The 19556-nt window shown below is 31.4% G+C and overlaps 1 protein-coding gene across 5 annotated transcripts in view; it reads left to right on the forward strand.

The window, feature by feature from the left end:
- Window positions 1-19556, forward strand: part of LOC129906320 (orexin/Hypocretin receptor type 1-like) — a 226373-nt gene that overhangs the window by 82952 nt on the left and 123865 nt on the right. For all 5 annotated transcript variants that reach the window (XM_055982037.1, XM_055982038.1, XM_055982034.1 and 2 more), the window contains exon 2: window positions 13397-14219. In XM_055982037.1, coding sequence (XP_055838012.1) covers window positions 13647-14219 — 573 coding nt within the window. In that variant the 5' untranslated portion in view covers window positions 13397-13646. The remainder of the gene's footprint in view (window positions 1-13396; window positions 14220-19556) is intronic.

The raw sequence follows: 19556 nt of genomic DNA on the forward strand, positions 1-19556 counted from the left end.
TAAATGTCGGGACTGTCCCGGCGACATCGGGACGTCTGGCAGCCCTATTCCGAACAAGTGCGAGCGGGGCCTTATGGTAGTGGGTGGTTGACATTGGACTCATTATCATTACCAGAACGACTCAACGAACAAACCAAGCCCCGTCAATTTTTTAACTGCATAAATGGTTCAAAAACGAAAATACTCTTCCGGACCGCCTTCATAATTGTCTCGGTTACTTTGTTTTGTTTATTTATTTATTTAGGCTTAGTACAAGCTATGACTTAAAAACTAACCTAAACTACCTTAGACTAATTTAACATTTTTTTTTTGTTCTTGTTTTGTGTTGTTTTTGTTGTATTAAGACCGGGCCCTAAGGCCCGATTTACTTATATGGAAGTCAAAGGAGGGCATTGCTTCGTTCGAGTGCCTTAGCATTCTGGACATAGGTTCAAAGTGGCCATAATTGGTTCGATGACGGGAAAGGTAAAATAAGGGAGGAGAGCGGAGACTTAAGGTTGATTTTACGTAGGAGAGAAGATAAGTCAATATGTTTCCTATGAGCAATTGATGGGCAAAGAGTATGTCGGCTATTTGGCGACGCTTGGCTAAGGGTTGCAATTCGATTAGATTCAGACGGTCATGGTATGGGGTAAGTTGAATCTATCTTCCCACGGAAGGGCACGTAAAGCAAAACGAATAAATCTTCTTTGAACGTTTTCAATTCTATGTGAATGATATTCGTAAAAAGGTGACCAAACTTGGGAAGCATATTCAAGAGTGGGTCTTACAAATTTTATGTAAAGGGATTTTGTAACATATGGATTATTGAACTCCTTAGACCAACGTTTAATAAAACCAAGGGACTGGTTGGCTTTGTTAATTATCTGATCAATGTGAGAGTTAAAATTTAACATTCTATCACATAAGACGCCTAGATCACACATGGATTCTACTATTTGGATGAGTTCATTTAAAAAGTAGTAAATTCTTGAGGAATTTAATGAACGTCTTCGGGAGTATGTAACTTTATGGCATTTACAGATGGTCAAATTTAAAAAATTATGTGTGCACCAATTGAAAAAGCGATTAAGGTCGTTTTGGAGAAGATTAGAGTCAGATGTAGTTGAAATTTCATTGAAAATTTTCATATAATCTAAAAACATTAAAAGGGAAGAGTCTTTTAAGATAGTACTCCAGTCAAAGCGTCATTTGACCTTGCGATGAGAGGCACTGTCTGTTTTTATTTTATGGATCGATAGGGGTATATTTAAAAGGCTTAAACCCAATTTCTCACCACCTGATCATTCTTTTTAGCGGAGTTATTCACAAAAATGCATTTTTTGGGATATTTTACTTCTAAGCTAATATCTTTGCTCCAGATTATCGTAGACCAAAAAATAAACATACATTCTCTTCCTTATAATATTTTCTATCGTTGTATGTAATTTCATTGTATTTGAGCGAGTAAATATAAAATGGCAGCCATTTAAAGTCAAATTCTTGTTGTTAAAAAACACATTTTTGTCATTATTTCGAAAAAAGCTTATATCATGATTGACATTTTTCTAACCTATTTTGTAGCCTTGTTCATATCCTGCATTTTACAAAAAAAATGAGCTCTTTATCACCAAAGATGGCCGAGCTATTGATAAATGAACGCATGCAAAACCGGTGCGAAAACACCCAAAAATATCGTTTTTTGGGAATAACTCGACTTCAGAATGTCCTACGGCAAAAAATAAAGCAATGAATTGTTCGTTACAACATTTTTTATTAATTTAGTGCACAATCTTTTTGTTGAAACAAATAAAAAATAAGTAATATTAAGTCAAAGTCGTTTTTTTGTTTAGCAAACTCTTGCCTTATTATTTTGCAAACGGTGCGCGTATTGGCTAAGAAAATAATATATTATTGTAGTCCTTTAAATTATCTACAATTTAAAAAAAAAATTAGCTCTCTACGACCCACACGAGCCGAGAAATTAATTTTTTAAAAAAGGTCCAAATGACCAACGAAAAAACATAAGACAAATTCTCTTATAACAAGAAACAATGAAAACAACCCCTCTCACTGAGAACTAGTATTCGAATCATAAACAAGGGAAATTTTTTTGAATTTTCGTACGGATTAATGCTTTCTTAAAATTATAATAGCTCGGCTCCCGTGGGTCGTAGAAAGCTAAATTTTTTTTTGAATTGTAGATAATTTAAAGGACTACAATAATATTTTATTTTAATAGCTAATACTCGCACCGTTTGCAAAATAATAAGGCAAGAGTTTGCTAAACAAAAAAACGACTTTGACTTAATATTACTTATTTTTTATTTGTTTCAACAAAAAGATTGTGCACTAAATTAATAAAAAATGTTGTAACGAACAATTCATTGCTTTATTTTTTGCCGTAGGACATTCTGAAGTCGAGTTATTCCCAAAAAACGATATTTTTGGGTGTTTTCGCACCGGTTTTGCATGCGTTCATTTATCAATAGCTCGGCCATCTTTGGTGATAAAGAGCTCATTTTTTTTGTAAAATGCAGGATATGAACAAGGCTACAAAATAGGTTAGAAAAATGTCAATCATGATATAAGCTTTTTTCGAAATAATGACAAAAATGTGTTTTTTAACAACAAGAATTTGACTTTAAATGGCTGCCATTTTATATTTACTCGCTCAAATACAATGAAATTACATACAACGATAGAAAATATTATAAGGAAGAGAATGTATGTTTATTTTTTGGTCTACAATAATCTGGAGCAAAGATATTAGCTTAGAAGTAAAATATCCCAAAAAATGCATTTTTGTGGATAACTCCGCTAAAAAGAATGATCAGGTGGTGAGAAATTGGGTTTAAGCCTTTTAAATATACCCCTATCGATCCATGAAATAAAAACAGACAGTGCCTCTCTGCGCAAGGTGAGGCCCTTTTTTCCGACGCTTTGACTGGAGTATAGCGGTCACATCATTTACTGTAAGAACAAAAAGAAGAGGTCCGAGGTGACTACCTTGAGGAACTCCAGATGTGGCGAAAATTGGTTTGGACATGGTGCAACGAAACAAAACTCTATAGACGCGGTTTTCCAAGTATGAGGTTACTCAAAAAATAAAGTTTGGTGGAAATCCTAGAGCTTCAAGTTTAAGACGAATGATTTTCTGTAATACTTTATCAAAAGCTTTCGCAAAGTCCGTGTAAACTGTGTCAACTTCATTCCCATTTTCAAGAACATTAAGTGTTTTTGAGACGAATTCAACGAGGTTTGTTGTTGTTGATCTTCCTTTAAGAAAACCGTGTTGGAAAGGTGAGAATACAGACTTACAGTGGAAATTGACTGAGTCATACACTAAACTTTCAAAGAGTTTTGGAATACACGATAGTTTAGCTATCGGTCTGTAGTTTATGACTGCATTTTTGGGACCTTTTTTATGAATTGGGAAAATAAAGGAGTCTTTCCAAAATTCAGGAAAAACACAATGCGCGAGGGATAAATGGAAAAGATCAGTAAGTGGTTTCGATATAGTACACCGAAAAAAAATTTGATAATAACAGCTATCAAGTTAACATTTTTCAGTGACAAAAGTCGTCCAACAATTAAAATATCAATTTTGATATTTTAACATATCATTTTGACATTTTTTAAGTTTAAGTGGATAGTGAAAATTTCGCTTTGACAATTAAAATATCAATGTTGACTAGATTTTACGTTTTAGTTTATTATAATGAAACCTATTTCTTTCCTTTTCTTTTTTATTATTTTTATTATTTTAAGTATTTTCTTTCTTTTTCAAAACATTACTGAAAGTGAATATTCTATACAAAATAGTGGTGATATTATTTTTTCTATTGTAGGTGATATAATTGTTTTGTTATTTTCTCCAAAACTATGTACTTCGAAAAAACACAAAGCGCGTTTAAATTAGTACACATTAAGAACTTTTTATTTAATATTTTTCAATAATTTGGAATGAGAAATTGATATGAAAAAATGATAATAAAATACCAAAAAAAATTCCAAAATGTGACATTTAAATATCATTCTGATAATAAAAATGTTGTTTAAACATTTTAAATATCATAAAACACATTTTATAGAGCATTTTTGGCTGATATTTAAAAAATGTTAAATTGATATTGTTTTTTTTTTTTTGGTGTACGCACACATTTTTGTAGGAGAATGGAAGGTACGCCATCGGAACCGGGACTATAATTTATCAGTAAGCTTATTTATTTTATCAATAACTAAATCTCTAGTTATTTTGACAGACACTAACGATGTTTGCGGACAATCTTTTAAATAGCTAAAATAGGTGTTGTTAGGTTCAGACGGGTTTTTGCTATATGATTGTGAGAAAAATGAAGCTAAATAGTTTGATATTGTTGTGGGGTCGGAAGAAGAGGAATCGCAGAAAACAAAGCTCGAAGGGAGTCCATCAGATTTTCTTTTTGTATTTATGAAATTAAAGAAGCATTTAGGGTCGGCCACCAGGTTATTTTCTACGTTGATAAGGTAACGATTATAAAGGAGTTCATTTAATTCCGAGAAACGATCATACGCAACAATGTAATTGGAGTGATTTGTAACTGATTTGTCCCTTAAGTAGATTTTCCAAAGTTTATTACGTTTATTATGTATTTGGCACAATTCTTTATTATACCACGGTGGAGATGAAGTGAAGTTTTTCTTGGGAGACAGGGGAACGGATTCAGCAATACACCAAGAAACAAGGGAATAAAACATTTTTTTTTGCTAAATCGATGTTAAGTTCCATCGAAATCAAATCAAAATCAATTTGGCATTTGTTTAGTTTGACAAAATTTGCTTTACGGAAGTTGTAATAGGACCCTATTGCTTCTTCATAGGTGTTAATATTTTCATAAGAAAAACAAACAGCTATCTTAGGTTGAGAGAAGATGGGAGCTTTCAGAAACAACACAATTATTGGCATCAGAAGAATAAATAAGATCAAGAAATGTTCCCATGTAATTTGGAACTCCATTTATTTGGAAAAGACCACAATCAAGCATGCAGCCCGATAACAGTTCTTCAATGTCTGAGGATACATTTTGGGGCACGAAGTATAACTCATCTTCCGATGTAGTCCAGGTTAAGTTTGGAAGATTAAAATCACCCAAAACTAATATTAAATCATTAGGAAGGGCAGATTCAAATAGAAAACCGATGGCATTAACTGCAAGTTCGTAGGAGGGTTTTTGTTTTTGATCGGGGCGAATATAACAGCAGAGGATGAAAACATTTTTTTTGGATAGGTTGATCTTAATCGAGACAAATTCAAAATCCGTTATATTTGGTATTTCTACGCGAGTAGTTTCAAGGGTTTGCGATAATGTGTGTACTTGCAATTGTAATTCCTATTGCAAATCATTCTTCGTAAAGTAGTTCAGTCAATGGGAAAAAATATGAAAAAAGTTATAACGTCAGCTTTTTTTGGATGCAGCATTGAAGAGGCGTTTCTTTTGAGTAATAATCTAAATATCTCGATAGCGACTTGTGGCACAGAAAATTTGTGACATAACTAGCTAATAGCTATGTAGGTATCTATCTCTATTTCTCCCATACATTAACGCAATAGCGTAGAACCCTCTGATAGTAGTATTTAGTATACAGCTTGCTCTAAGCAAAAAAATAGCTTCTTTTTTTGTAAGAAATCACTTAGATTTTATATAAAGCCAAAAATTGTTAGTAAAAAATGGCTTGAATCCATCAGTTTTCAATTTGTTTTCATGCAGGACCGACCAATCAATCCACATTGACATAGCGAAATTATAACATACCTAATATGTATCTACTTTATAAGTCCTAAAGTTTGGGAATTTCAGCAGCATATTAGTGTTTTTTTTTTTAACAAAAAATTTCGGGGGGGTTTTACCGGTTTTCGGCGACGTGTGAAATGGGTCTAACGTTATAAAAATGCGTAGTCACATTTTGGTTAAACATCCTCTGCCAAAATTTCTTTGAAAAATAACTCATTAGTAAATAGTTTTTTTTTTTTTCTCATTTTTGCCAACAAAGTAAAAAAAATAAAATCAAACTCAAACAAAGTAGACATTCCACTTAAATCTACAAATACTTAAACTAATGATGACTTTATTGAAAGTATTTTGATAGAAAACGTGACTTTTGTGAAATTACTTTCTTTTGTTTGGTTGAGGCGTTTGAATGAATAGGGGACAAGTCGGGTATAAATCAACACTCAAATTGTAATGAATTACCGTTAAGTATCTGTTCCAATCATTTTCGTATGTAGGTGTTAATTAAATTACTGTTTCCACATCTACATGTTTCCAGCTCAAACAGATAATAATTTGTTGTTTACGTTTTGAAAATAAAGTCATTGGTTCAGTGAACTTGCATAAGAAATTAAATTGAGTTTATGGAATTATGTGGAATGTGCAATAGTTTAAGTTTTGATGGAGACAAAGTTGTTTATTATTATTATTCGAAATACCAAGTCGTTTCGATCTATACTTACAAATACTCATTTTTGCTTGCGATATAGTCAGTGGCGGATTTACAAGTAGGCTGAGTTGGCTGGACGCTCGAGCCTTAAACGGGCGGCAGATTTTGGGGCGTAAAATTTAGTGCCGAATTTTTCTTTTTATTACTCATAGACGTTATACAGGGTCTCTCAAAAGTGATGGTTCAAACGAAATATGCTGATAGGATAATTTAGGGGGGGGGGGGGGGGTGTACCGTCACATAAACGGCTTAACGTTTATAAATTGGTGGATGACTTTCACATTTCTAAAGATATAATCGATAATCGAATGAAATAAATTTTTTTTATTACCTAAGTTAATAAATAAGGCTTAAAATATTCGACCTTATAATTTCTGAATTTGAGCAATTGTAATTTAGAGAGCATAAAAAGCGATAATTTTGGTCGTTGTCTCTCAATCTCAATCCAAAGTAGAATTTAAAAAAAAAAAATTAGTCTGAGTAAGAAACAAACACAAAACAAAAACACCAAAATTACCGCTTTTTACTCTAAATTACAATTGCTCAAATTTAGAAAATATATGGTCGAATAATTTAAGCCTTGTTTATTAACTAAATAATAAAAGGAGAATGCCCGAAAATATATGGAGAAAAAAACCCAGCATCGATACGAAGAAGACCTCTACGGCCTGAAAGCGCTTCAATAGTAGATAACAAATTTTAAATTTGTTATTTTTAACCATCCCCGGAATTTGCTATGACGATTCTTATTTTCAAACCAAACCTTTTTCAAATCGGCCATTCCATTTGCATTTTTGTCACATTTTCACGCTTATTATCCAGTTTATCTCGTTGAAGAAGCAATATTTTTTTTGAAACTTGGTTCAAAAGTTGAAGTTCTAGAAGTTTTAAGAAAAACTAATTAAAAATTAAAAAAGATTTCTTCTTCAACGAGATAAACTGGAAACAAGGTCAATATGTCTTCTCCGTTACTTTGGAATGACCGAAATGTGAAAGTCATCCTCAAATTATTAACGTTGAGCCGTTTATGTAACGGTACACCCCCCTTAAGCAATGTTGCCAGAATATTTTAGTAGCAAGGAGCCGATTTTGAAAGGAGCCGATTTAGAAGAAATATTGGATGTTTTTCGTAGCCCAATAAGATTGGGAATTGAACACAAATTCGAAAACATTGCAACATTTTTGATGAGGTTGCATTGGGCCAACGGGACTTAAAAACGAGATCATTAAGAAATCAAAACTCAAAACAAGCTGTCCCGATGCACAATTGTATGACCATGCTTAAACTGAGCAAACAAATATTTTTTTTTCTGCTTTGCATTAAAAAAAAATCAAATTATTTTTTTGAAAGCCATTGTTCAACGGATATAACTCTTTTTTAATAACTATGTGTAAGAAGAATTATTTTAAAATATGACTGATTAAAAAAACTGATGGAATCCATGCATTTGTGGCAGCAATGTGAAAAACTTGAGATTTTACAGTTAAAATAATTTATTAAATTAATAAATAGGCTTTTTTTGCACTTTGGTACCAATAACTTCCTAGTAACTATAGATTTGATAAAAACTTTTACCATTCTGCAATCCCCTTTGGACGCGCATATTTTTAAAAAAGTTGGTCACCTACGTTTCAATGGATTTTTTTTATACCACAGGTGTTGGAAAATTTTCATAAAATTTTCATTTGTACATTTTTTTATTTATGGTTTGATGTTCCGCGAAAAAATAATGATGCTGAAAACATCGCTCTTGGAAACACGGATGTAATCGAAACTTCAAAGCTTTTTTTAAGTGAAGGGCACCAGGCAAGTTCTACTCAAAACACGAATGTGGAAGAAAAACATTTCTGAATTATTTTCCTACTTTTAGTACAGTTGAACCATAAATTAAGGTACCTTCCACGTAAGAATTTTGTAAAAATATAGGTAATTTTCTCCAAACCGGTCCCTGCGATTTTGATAAAAACATTCAACTGCAATCGCAATGTAAAAGGTAGTATGGTCAACGTTGATTCAATTTTGAAGAAAAAAAATACAGTTGGAAATGATGGCCTTCAACGAAAAATCATTCCAAAAAACAGTTAAATCAAAGTGGTTTATTTTAACTAGGTTCAAGATTCACACAGTGTAGAATGGTTATTAACTTCTAAATTTGACAACCTCAATAATTTCAACAAATTAAAAAAAAAGCTTTGATTGTATTAATTAAAAATTAAATATAGAAAAATTAATTTATTGGATTAAGAAAAATATAAATTTTTCCTTTTTACGTGACCTTTCATTATTTAATGAATGCTATCTTCTTCGTTGGCTACAGGTCGTATTTTGATTTTACTTTTTCTTTTCTGTCGACGTTTCGATTGTGCTTACAATCTTTCCCAGGACTCTAAGAAACTATAAAATAAAAATAAGAGTTATTAGCATTTAAATATAAAACGATGTTTTGGAAAAAGCTTGATAGTTTATTAACAATGACCCAAAGTATATGCAAAACTACGAATAATTCACGAAAAAGTTTCAAATAATACGCTGCGCCCCTTACAACTTACCGAATTAAAAGGCGAATTTAATTTCAAATTAAAGCTAATAATGTCTTTTTTTGAAAACCAGAGGTCTTCCAAGCCACATCTTGACATTTCACCCCCCAGCCTGCTTGAACGTTTTAAGTGAAAAACGCTCCTAACCTTAAAACAAGCTGCGTGACCTTACTTCCAATTTTTCCAAGTTGTAAGGGGCGCAGCGTATTATTTGAGACTTTTTCGTGAATTATTCGTAGTTTTGCATATACTTTGGGTCATTGTTAATAAACTATCAAGCTTTTTCCAAAACATCGTTTTATATTTAAATGCTAATAACTCTTATTTTTATTTTATAGTGAAAAAACTCCTTAACTCATCCACCAAAATACCAAAAAACAAGACTTTCTGAAAAAACTCACTTTCATCGCTTCTAACCTTAAAACGGGCTGCATGACAAAACTGCCAGACTTTCGCCCGGAAGACCTCTGAATTTTGATAGCTGATAATATCACCTTTAATTTGGCACCAATATTGTCTTTTAACTCTTTTTACCACGCCAATCGTGCCAGGATGCGAACGGGAAGACCTGTGGTTTTCGTAACTACTAATAGCCCTCTTTCACTTCCCATTTGAAATTTTCTTTAGCTCGATGAGTTGAGCGTTTCTGCAGTGGCCGCCCGGACTAACTGCTAAGCCCTTCACAATCTGTTCTCCTATTAACAGTATTCTCTATATCTAAAATATGTAGCATTTCTAATACCATTCTTTTACTATAATGCTTTTCTGTTTGTTAAATATCTACATTGTAATCATGGTATAATAAGAGAAGGTATGATCATTAGAAAAAACTCAGTATCGAGAACTGTCAAAACTTATGGCTACTTAAGGTTTTGACAGCCCAGCCCATTGAAATTGTTGTTGTAAACAAATTTGTCTTCGAAATTGTTGTTGCTTTTGACTTTGCCAAATGCCAAACGTCAAAACCTTATTACCCCATTTTGTAAGATGGCGGCTCTAATGATCATACCTTGTCTTTTCATACCATGCATTGTTATAATCTGGTCTATGTCCCTCATCTATACAATGTAAAGCTAGAGCAGTTTTTTGTGAATGTCCGTTATTTATATCTTACCTATGACCGGCTATATAGTCCATTGAAATGTTACATTAACCTTGCATTTTGGGTAGGGCAAGATTTTTTTGTTTTGATGTATAGGGGAGGTTAATGTGAGCATACAATTTAGTTTTCGGGGTTGAAACCCCCCCCCCCCCCCCCAATTGGCCGCCATCTTGGAAAAAGTGGTTTAACTGTTTTTTAATAAAAGTGGAAAAAGTGGTTTAACTGTTTTTTAATAATATCTTGCGAACCGTTAGTCCCAAAAAAATATTTTTAACATCGTTTTTGTAGATAATTTATTTCTCTACAATTTTGATTACTTTTTTCTGTAAAATTGAAAATAAGAAAGTTATACTTGAAAATAGATGTACATTTTCAAGAAAAAATACTTTTAAGGGTCACAACTTTTTACCTACAACTTTTATTGAAAAAATACTTATGACAGTTTTTAAAGACCATTTAATTTCCAATAATTTGATGTGCTCATTTTGCAGATTTCGTTTATATAAAGTCGCTGCAATGGTTTTACAAAAAAAAAGGTAACAATTTATTTTCGTACTTTTATTACATATATTTTAATTATTTACTTCAATATGACTGATTTCGAAGGAATATATAGGATGGATCGAAACAAGAAGAAAATCGTACAGTATAGGCAATTTTCTTAAAAATGTCTTACGTTTGAAAAAAAAATTATTTAAAATCAACGATTACACTAACAACGTTTTATACTTTTTTGTAAGACCAAAAACCTTTTCTCTTATTCTATTTTTAATTAAACCTGTTTTATAAAATAGTTTATGAAAAAATAATTTTGAATACCTTATCCAGTCACGTAAAAAAAAAATATCTAGACGAATTCCTTTTTGGAAGTCGGTAAAACACAAAAAATAATGGTGTTTCTTAGTAGTTTCTTAATAGATTTTTTTTTAATTTCTCGAAAATGACAAGACTCTTTTGCATTCGGTTTTTTGTTTGTAAACACATAACAGCAGTGAATTTTGAAAACTAAATTAGTACTTAATTACATAACAAAATTAGAACAAAAATAGTTCGAAATATTTTTTTCGTAATTTTTTTCAGTCTGGATTTTGAAAATTTTTTTTAAAATTATTTTATAAAACAGGTTCAATTAATAATAGAGTAAAAGAATTTTTGTTGCTCAACAAAAAAGTATAACGCGTTAAAGAAGGTGTAACCGTTAATTTATATTTTTTTTTTCAAAAGTATTACAATTTTTTAAAAAATTTCTCCTCTTAGCTAAACGAAAGGGAATGGACCCCCTATACTGTTTCCATCCATCCTATATATTCCTTCGAAATCAGTCATATTGAAGTAAAAAATGAAAATATGTCATAAAAGTACGAAAATAAATTGTTACCTATTTTTTTGTAAAACCATTGCAGCACCTTTATATAAACGAAATCTGCAAAATGAGCACATCAAATTGTTTTAAATTAAATGATCTTTAAAAACTATCATAAGTATTTTTTCAATAAAAGTTGTAGAAAAAAAGTTGTGACCCTTCAAAGTATTTTTTCTTGAAAATGTACATCTATTTTCAAGTATAACTTTCTTATTTTCAATTTTACAGAATTAAGTACCTTAATCAAAATTGTAGAGAAATAAATTATCTACAAAAACGATGTTAAAATATTTTTTTTTGGACTAACGGTTCGCAAGATATTAGTAAAAAAAAACAGTTTAAACCGCTTTTTCCAAGATGGCGGCCGAATGGGGGGGCCAAAACAAAAAAATCTTGTCCTACCCAAAATGCAATGTTCGGTCAAAATTTTGTAACATTTCAATGGACTAATACGGTTTTTCAATTTTTGCATGGATGTACCTACATAAACTGATGGAAAATAATTGTTTGTTCTATCCACTTAACATTTTATTTTATATACGATATTTGATTTATCATTTTTAGAAAATTCGACTTTTAAATTTGAAAAAAGTGAATTTCTTAAAACATTTAGATAGCTAAACGAACATTATCTTTGTTTCTAATAAGAGCATCTTGAAGTCGATTAGAAAGATTAGGAATATACAAACAACTTCTGTACGAAAACTGTGTTTTATTTGTAACTAAATTTGATTGAACCAATGGATTAAAATATTAGTTCAATAATGTTTTTATTATATTTATTGGAAAAGAATTTGAAAGCAGAGTATCCATGATTTTGTTAATGTTATTCACTGATATCCAATACTCTGGTAATAAAAGTAAAATCAAAATACGACCTGTAGCCAACCAAGAAGATAACATTCTTTAAGAAAAATATATACATATATTTTTTAAATATCAATTTTTCGAAAACGGGACTTTTTTCAAGTCTTAGTTTTAGGCTGTGTTTTATTTTTCTCGTGAACCAGTTCACATCATTGTATTTATTGGCGAAACACTAACAAAACAAAATCCTGATTTAATGCGGCTAAAATCGAATCGTGAAAAGTCGACATTACTTTCCCAATTTTCTTTCTTTATTTTCAGTTTTGATTATAATTATAAATTAAAAAAATACATTAACCCTTCTGCAAACAATTTATACTCTGGAGATAAAAGTTTAACCGGTTCCCAGAGCAGGGTAAATGTTTGACAGCTGAAAATTTTTTTTCTAAAAAAAATTTATTGTAAAAAATTTAGCTTAATTTAAGCTCCGAAACAAAATCCTCTCGAAAATACATTTGATCTAAGAATTTGGATAGAATTTTGTATGTTAGCTAAAATTTTGCATATATTTTCAGCACTTGATCATTTTTTTGATTATTTTGGAAGAAAGTTTTTTAATTCTGTGACCCCTAAATAAACACTCAAAAATACCTCTAAATAGTAGTATATATAATAAATAATTAAAATGTGCCTCCTAGTTAATCCCTTTGACATATCAAAAAGTAAATTCTTATACTTCAACACTTTAAAAGAATCAAAAATCTTTTCTTACTCCATAAGTAAGGTTCCGTCAAAATCAATGTAGGAACTAAACTCTACGCCATCAACGTTATGATGGTTTATTAAAACCTCAAAATTTTTGACACCAAAGCAATAGTTGTTGTATAGCCTCTAGATTCTAGACCAAGTACAAATTTTAGTGATTCTGATCATTAAACCTACTTTATATGAAGTTTTTAGTTTCTTGCACATAATTTCGCCGTATAATAACTTTTGAATAATTTTACACCAAAATTTCTTACCAAATTGTAAGCTGTCTTTGCATATAATATCTCAAGCTAATACTCATTTAACTATTAATTTTAAACACTTGCCGTAATTACTTTTTTCTTACTTTTTTATTTCAGTCTAGAGAAATAAAGCAACAACATTCAAAGAGAAATACAAGAGCACACCAATGGGAGGAGTCTCTAACGTAATTGCTTCCCAGCAAAAGGCTACCCTTATTAAGTATCTTAAAGTCAGCAAAAAAGGACAAATGAAACTATTATTCATTCACTTCGTATTTACAAAACGGCTTTGAGAAGTAATTGTATCCGTAACAGGAGTGAGAATAAAGAAAAAAGAATCTGAGTCGTAAAGATAAAGCAGTGAAAAATGACGTTGCGAAGACAGAATATTCTATATATTGTATTAATTTATTTAAAGATTAAAAGCTCAGCAGGATATGTTCAAAGTAACCTGGCGGAAGTATCCTTGAAAGGAATTGAGTATAATGATGCAGTAAAATTATGGTCTAGTTTAACGGAAACAAAACAAAATCTATTTAGTTCGAATAGTTTAGTGAAGGATTCTATTGATCCGGATGTCGATGTTGACAGAAGAAAAGGCTTTGAGGAAGTTGCAGTTGACTATAATATAAATGTTACATCCGTTCTATGGAAAAATGCATCACTCAACTATGCTCTGATTGACTCTGAAGGTAGAACATCCGCCGAAGATAATTTGAAGATTGAAAAAATTCAAAGTGAGGAAGTAGATTTGTTATGCGCTGAAGGACATGACAACAATTGGAACTCCACTGTTGCAAATCGGACATGTTTTGACGACAATCTACCTTGTAATGCAACGAAGGCTGAGTACATGCAGTTTCTCTTCGACTATTTGTATCCAAAAACATCTGAATGGATCCTAATTTTTGTTCATGGACTTGTATTCATAACTGGATTGGTATGTATAATATTCACTATATAAGATCTGTGGCAATATGACAGAGTAACTCATGTGGACATAAGAATTTTTTTTTTTAAATTACATTTTCAATATTCTCTTTCAAAGTTTTTTTTAATTTTAATTAAACTGAAATTTTAGATTTTTGTCTACATTTCGTCGCCGTTAAACAAAATTGTTCTAAGTCACATATAGCAAATTTAACGGGGGACGATTTTTAAGTTTCAAATTGGTTTAAAGCAACAATTCTCTGCTCGTTTGCCATTCAAGTTATGTTTTTCATAAAGTTTGTTCTTTTCTCTTAAATAAAATATACAAGTTTACCTCATTAGTAGGTGCATACCATTTTTAAATATTTTTTAAAACTAAAAACCCAAAATTGGAAATAGAACAATTCCTAAACAAGTATACGTTTTTTCCTTAAATAAAAAGTGGACTTAGAACAAAATATGATGGGACTTAGAACAATCAAGAAAACTCGGGCTCATTTTCAAAAGGCTGTTTTTATTGTCCCATTAAATTGTATTATCTGCAAAATGAAATTTTTTTTGACAACAACGGTTTTCAAATTCGGAAAGAGCACCCTCAAATTAGTAAAACTGCATCATTAACTCATTTTCGGTAAAAAGTGGATTTAGAACAATTTTGCTTTACGCCGACGATTTATACGTTAATCAAAGCTTAATTTCTGTAATTTTGTTTTTATATTAAAACTTAAAGCCCAGGCAAATTAGAATGTAAATAATCATCTGTTGGCAACGCTCAATGAAAGTGGCTGTGAAATTTTACCTCTGCGAATTTATTAAATTTATTTTGAAGTATTAATTATACGAATGTTAAATTGCTATTTTAAATAGTTAAACCATATTTTTAAACATTTTATTTCCACGCGAGTGTTTTTTGCCTTACTGGATTTTGGGTTTTCGGGATTTTGGTTTTTCGGGATTGTGGGTTTTTGGGTTTTTGAGTTTTCGGGATTTAGGGTTTTCTGGATTTTGGGCTTTCTGGATTTTTAATTTCGGGATTCTGTCCGTCTCCCTTCTGTTTCTTTATTCATTATTACAGTCTGTATATTACCAGCTATGATTTAGTGATTTATATATAGTGGCGCCTTTGCAAAAATTAAATTGGTAGGAGGAATATTAGGATTGCTTTAGTCTTTCAAAAGAAATTGGGGCGCCTTGTTCTTCAAAGATAAACGAAGATTTTGGACACCATTGTCTTTCCGGAAGCCAAACAAATTAACCCAAAATTGGGGGGCGCCTTCATTCTTCAAAAAGTTTAGGACAAACAATACGAGCGCCTTTGAAAATGTAAAATAAAAAAAAATTGGGGCGCCTTTGTGAAAGTAAAAATAAATAAAACATCGATTGGAAAGACAAAGATTTTCTTACTTAGCATGCTAAAAACTACCACTGTACGAATTTTCAGCCTTACAAGAGCTACCTTAGTCAAATGTGCCACTAGCTCTCCTACTATATGGAACTATATATATATATAATATGGTGGAAATTATAAATGCACTGGACTACTTAGGTTTGTATCGCGATCGCGATTATAGTTCGCTTAAGTGTGTACTAATAACACTGTGAAAGTCGAAATTCTTGACAGGCGCGCGAATAACTGTTTCGCCCTATTTCGGACCCGAGAAATCCATTGGCATCATTAGTTTTTCGATTTATCGGTACGACTTCGAACAAAATTTTTTTGAAAGTTTTTTCAATTATTTTAAGAATTTTCCACTGTTTTTAGTCATTTTTCAACCAAAAACAATATTTATATTGCTAATTATTCTGCTCAAACGTTATTTGCTACCAGTAGAAAGACATTATAAACAATTTTGAACAATTTAATTGAAAATTTATTAATTTTTTTTTGAAAAAATTAAAAAAAATCGAAATTTTTTACATTTTTATTCGTTTTTTCTTAATTTTTTAATTTTTGTAATTAAAAAAAGAAGCAAATGTGTGTGAACAAAATTTTTTTTGCTATTTCAAAACAGTTTCAGTCACATTCATTTATCAAATTCCAACATAAATCAGCAAGCAATGAATCAAGTTTTTTTCCGCTGTACCAATGTTCTAATGGAGCAGTAACCTGATGAAATTTTTCTTCGTGCTCATCTGATTCTGTTGGAACTTGACGCTCAAAATGATCCATGTGGTTGTGCAGAAAATGGACTTTTAAGGACATGTTGACACCAATGTTTTCAAAAAATGATAACATATTGTTAACATATGCGCGCCAATTTTCACAACGATGAATTCCCAAACAATTTTTAATGACAGCTTTTAAAGAGTTCCAGGTAATTAGTTCTTATTCCGATAGTAGGTTATCAAATTCAGCATTTGCCATCAGTTTTCTTATATCAGGACCATTCGTGTTCTGAATGAAACACGAAATATACATACATATTCACTAAGATACATTGATGTGGTTTAAATATGCGGTAAATAACAAGGCAATTAACCTTCTTTTATTTTCGCCGCACTAAGCTTTGGAAATATTATTTTTAAATATTTAAAAGCTTCGCTGTCTCAATCCAAAGCCTTGATAAAATTTTTGACAATGCCAAGTTTGATGTGAAGTGGTGGCAACAATCAGTCCTATTCTGCTATTCGATTCACGTGGATCGACAGATTTCCTTTCTTTATCACATCAAATTGGCTTTGAAAAACCCTTAACTTTCTTAGGCAAAACGTTGTTTCCGTCTATTTTAACAATTCTAAGGAAGAAAAAATTGCTTAAATGTTATTTCAACCCTCATTTAAACTCTTCTTATTTAAGAGTTTCACGTGAATCGAATAGCAGAATAGGGCCGAATATTTTTTCGGTTGGGTCAAGTGGAATTTGTTGGAATTTGATAAATGAATGTGACTGAAATTGACATTGTTTGAAATACCAAAAAAAAATTTGTTCACACATATTTGCTTCTTTTTCAATTACAAAAATTTAAAAAAACGAAAAAATTTCGATTTTTTTTTAATTTTTCCAAAACAAATCACTTAATTTTCAAATAAATTGTTCAAAATAGTTTGTAATGTCTTTCTACTGGTAGCAAATAACATTTGAGCAGAATAATTACCAATATAAATATTGTTTTTGGTTAAAAAATGACTTAAAAACAGTGGAAAATTCTCAAAATAATTGAAAAAACTTTCAAAAAAAATTTTGTTCGAAGTCGTACCGATAAATCGAAAAACTAATGACGCCAATCGATTTCTCGGGTCCGAAATAGGGCGAAACAGTTAATCGCGCACCTGTCTCAAAAAAAATTTTCAAAAAACTTGCAAAGTGTAATGAAAAAAAAAAAAAACAGGTGCATAGATAAATAAATATTTATGAAGACTTTAAGAATAAAAAAAAAAAACAATGATACAAGTTTCAGTAAAATGAAAAATCACAAAAAAATATTGTTTTTAGGAGATATTTATTTACCTAGTGCTAAAAATGTGATTTAAAACTTACTCATTTATTTTTGGAGTAGGACAGGACGCTCTTGCTTGGCACTTACTAGGTAGTTAGGTACTAAGCATTGAAATGGAAGCTCTCGGGCAATAACCATTATTATCTATTTTTGCCGTCGTCGGTGTCGTCGTTTGCATAACATACATGTATGCATGTTCATATTTCCATTTTTCCAATGGTATATTAATTACTTTACTGAAAGGTTTAAAAGTAAACTATACATGCCGATGCAAAACGTTATGTACAACTAGGACAGCAAAATGCACTGAAATACAAATGAAAATGTATGTACAATACCTTTAACATATTTATATAAGGAAAAAACTTCATAAATCTTAGGAGGAATCTCACTACTTCAACTATTTTCACTTGGCCGAAAAAAACGATCGAAACCAGAGGTTGTATTTCTGTATTTCAATTTTCACCCAACGAACGGAAGGACCTCGCGGTTAAAATTTTTTTATTATTGCGACCACAAACAACAAATAAATGAAGCCTTACTATTGGTCGAGAAATGTGGCGGAGATGGCAAAAAAACCATAAGTCCACTGAATAAACAAAACAGCCGTTGATAGTAAATTATAAACGATGCATGCACGTTCAGAAATAAGGAAACATTACTTTACTTATTAATTTTCTTAATTATTCATTTTTGTTTTATAAATGAATTAATTTGTAACTATTGTTCTAAGTTTTTCAATAATATTTATCCAGTTCGCAACAATGCACATCGATTTAAAAACTAATAGACCGAGAGCCAACAACATAATGAATCAAGTCATCTAAAGAATGTTGTAAGGAACATCATTAAAAAGGTCTTGGGGAGAAAGGCACGAATCGTGAAGTCTGGCAGCATTTTGGTTCGACCAACATAGGTAAATTCAACCAAAGGTGTGACAAAAATGAAAGAAGTCAAGTCATCTAAAGAACATAACATACTTTTGTATGAAAATCGCTATTTCGGGACTCTTCAAGGACGTCTGGTAGGGGTAATGCCGTGGTTAAAACGTCTGGGACTAATTTATTTTCTATCAATGGGTAGTGGGGATTTCTTGAGACTTATGCATACATCTTGCAAAAAATAATGTTCTGACTTTTGTATGAAAATCGCTATTTCGGGACTTTTCAAGGACGTCTGGTAGGGGTAGTGCCGTGGTTAAAACGTCTGGGACTTATTTATTTTCTATCAAGGTGTAGTTATAATTTTTGAAGAGGTAGGTACCACCAGTTAGTTATATTTAACGGGAAAGAAAATTTGCTTAACTCTTTTCTGAAAATGAATTTCAATGACGTCTGGTAGGGTGAATGCCGTGAATAAAACGTCTGGGACCCAGATTTTTGTAATCGTGGTATTTTTCCTGATTTTTTGGTATTCCATACTTGTGGTTATACCTCCGAAATCAAAAACTGATTCTTTTATCATTTTCGGGAACGTGTGGCAAGGGTAATGCCGCGAAAAACACGTCTGGGACCGAATTTTTTGCAATCAAGGTATCGCTCAAAAAATCGCTCAAAATCCAAAAAAATGCATTTTTCAACTCCTCAAAAACCATAGAATGCCGTGAAATAAACCTGCCAGACTTTCGAATTCTTGATCAAGACGCTATTACCTACACATACATATGACCCATTTTCGGTTGTTCAGCTCTTGTATAAGACTCGCTTTATGGAGTCATAGATAAAATTATTTAAAGAATATCCACTGTCGTTATTTTAGAAATGTCTACAAATATGAGGCTTCTTGTGTAGAGCCACACCATCTTGCAACGACACGTCTTGAAGTTTTAAATCTACTGAACAAAGTGTTTGAACATTCAGTGAAAAACAGCCTTTCCTGTTCCTACATTTTTCAGCTGTTTTTCCACCTAC

Source organism: Episyrphus balteatus, chromosome 1 (assembly GCF_945859705.1).
Source record: "Episyrphus balteatus chromosome 1, idEpiBalt1.1, whole genome shotgun sequence".
In the NCBI taxonomy this organism is placed as follows: Eukaryota; Metazoa; Arthropoda; class Insecta; order Diptera; family Syrphidae; genus Episyrphus; species Episyrphus balteatus.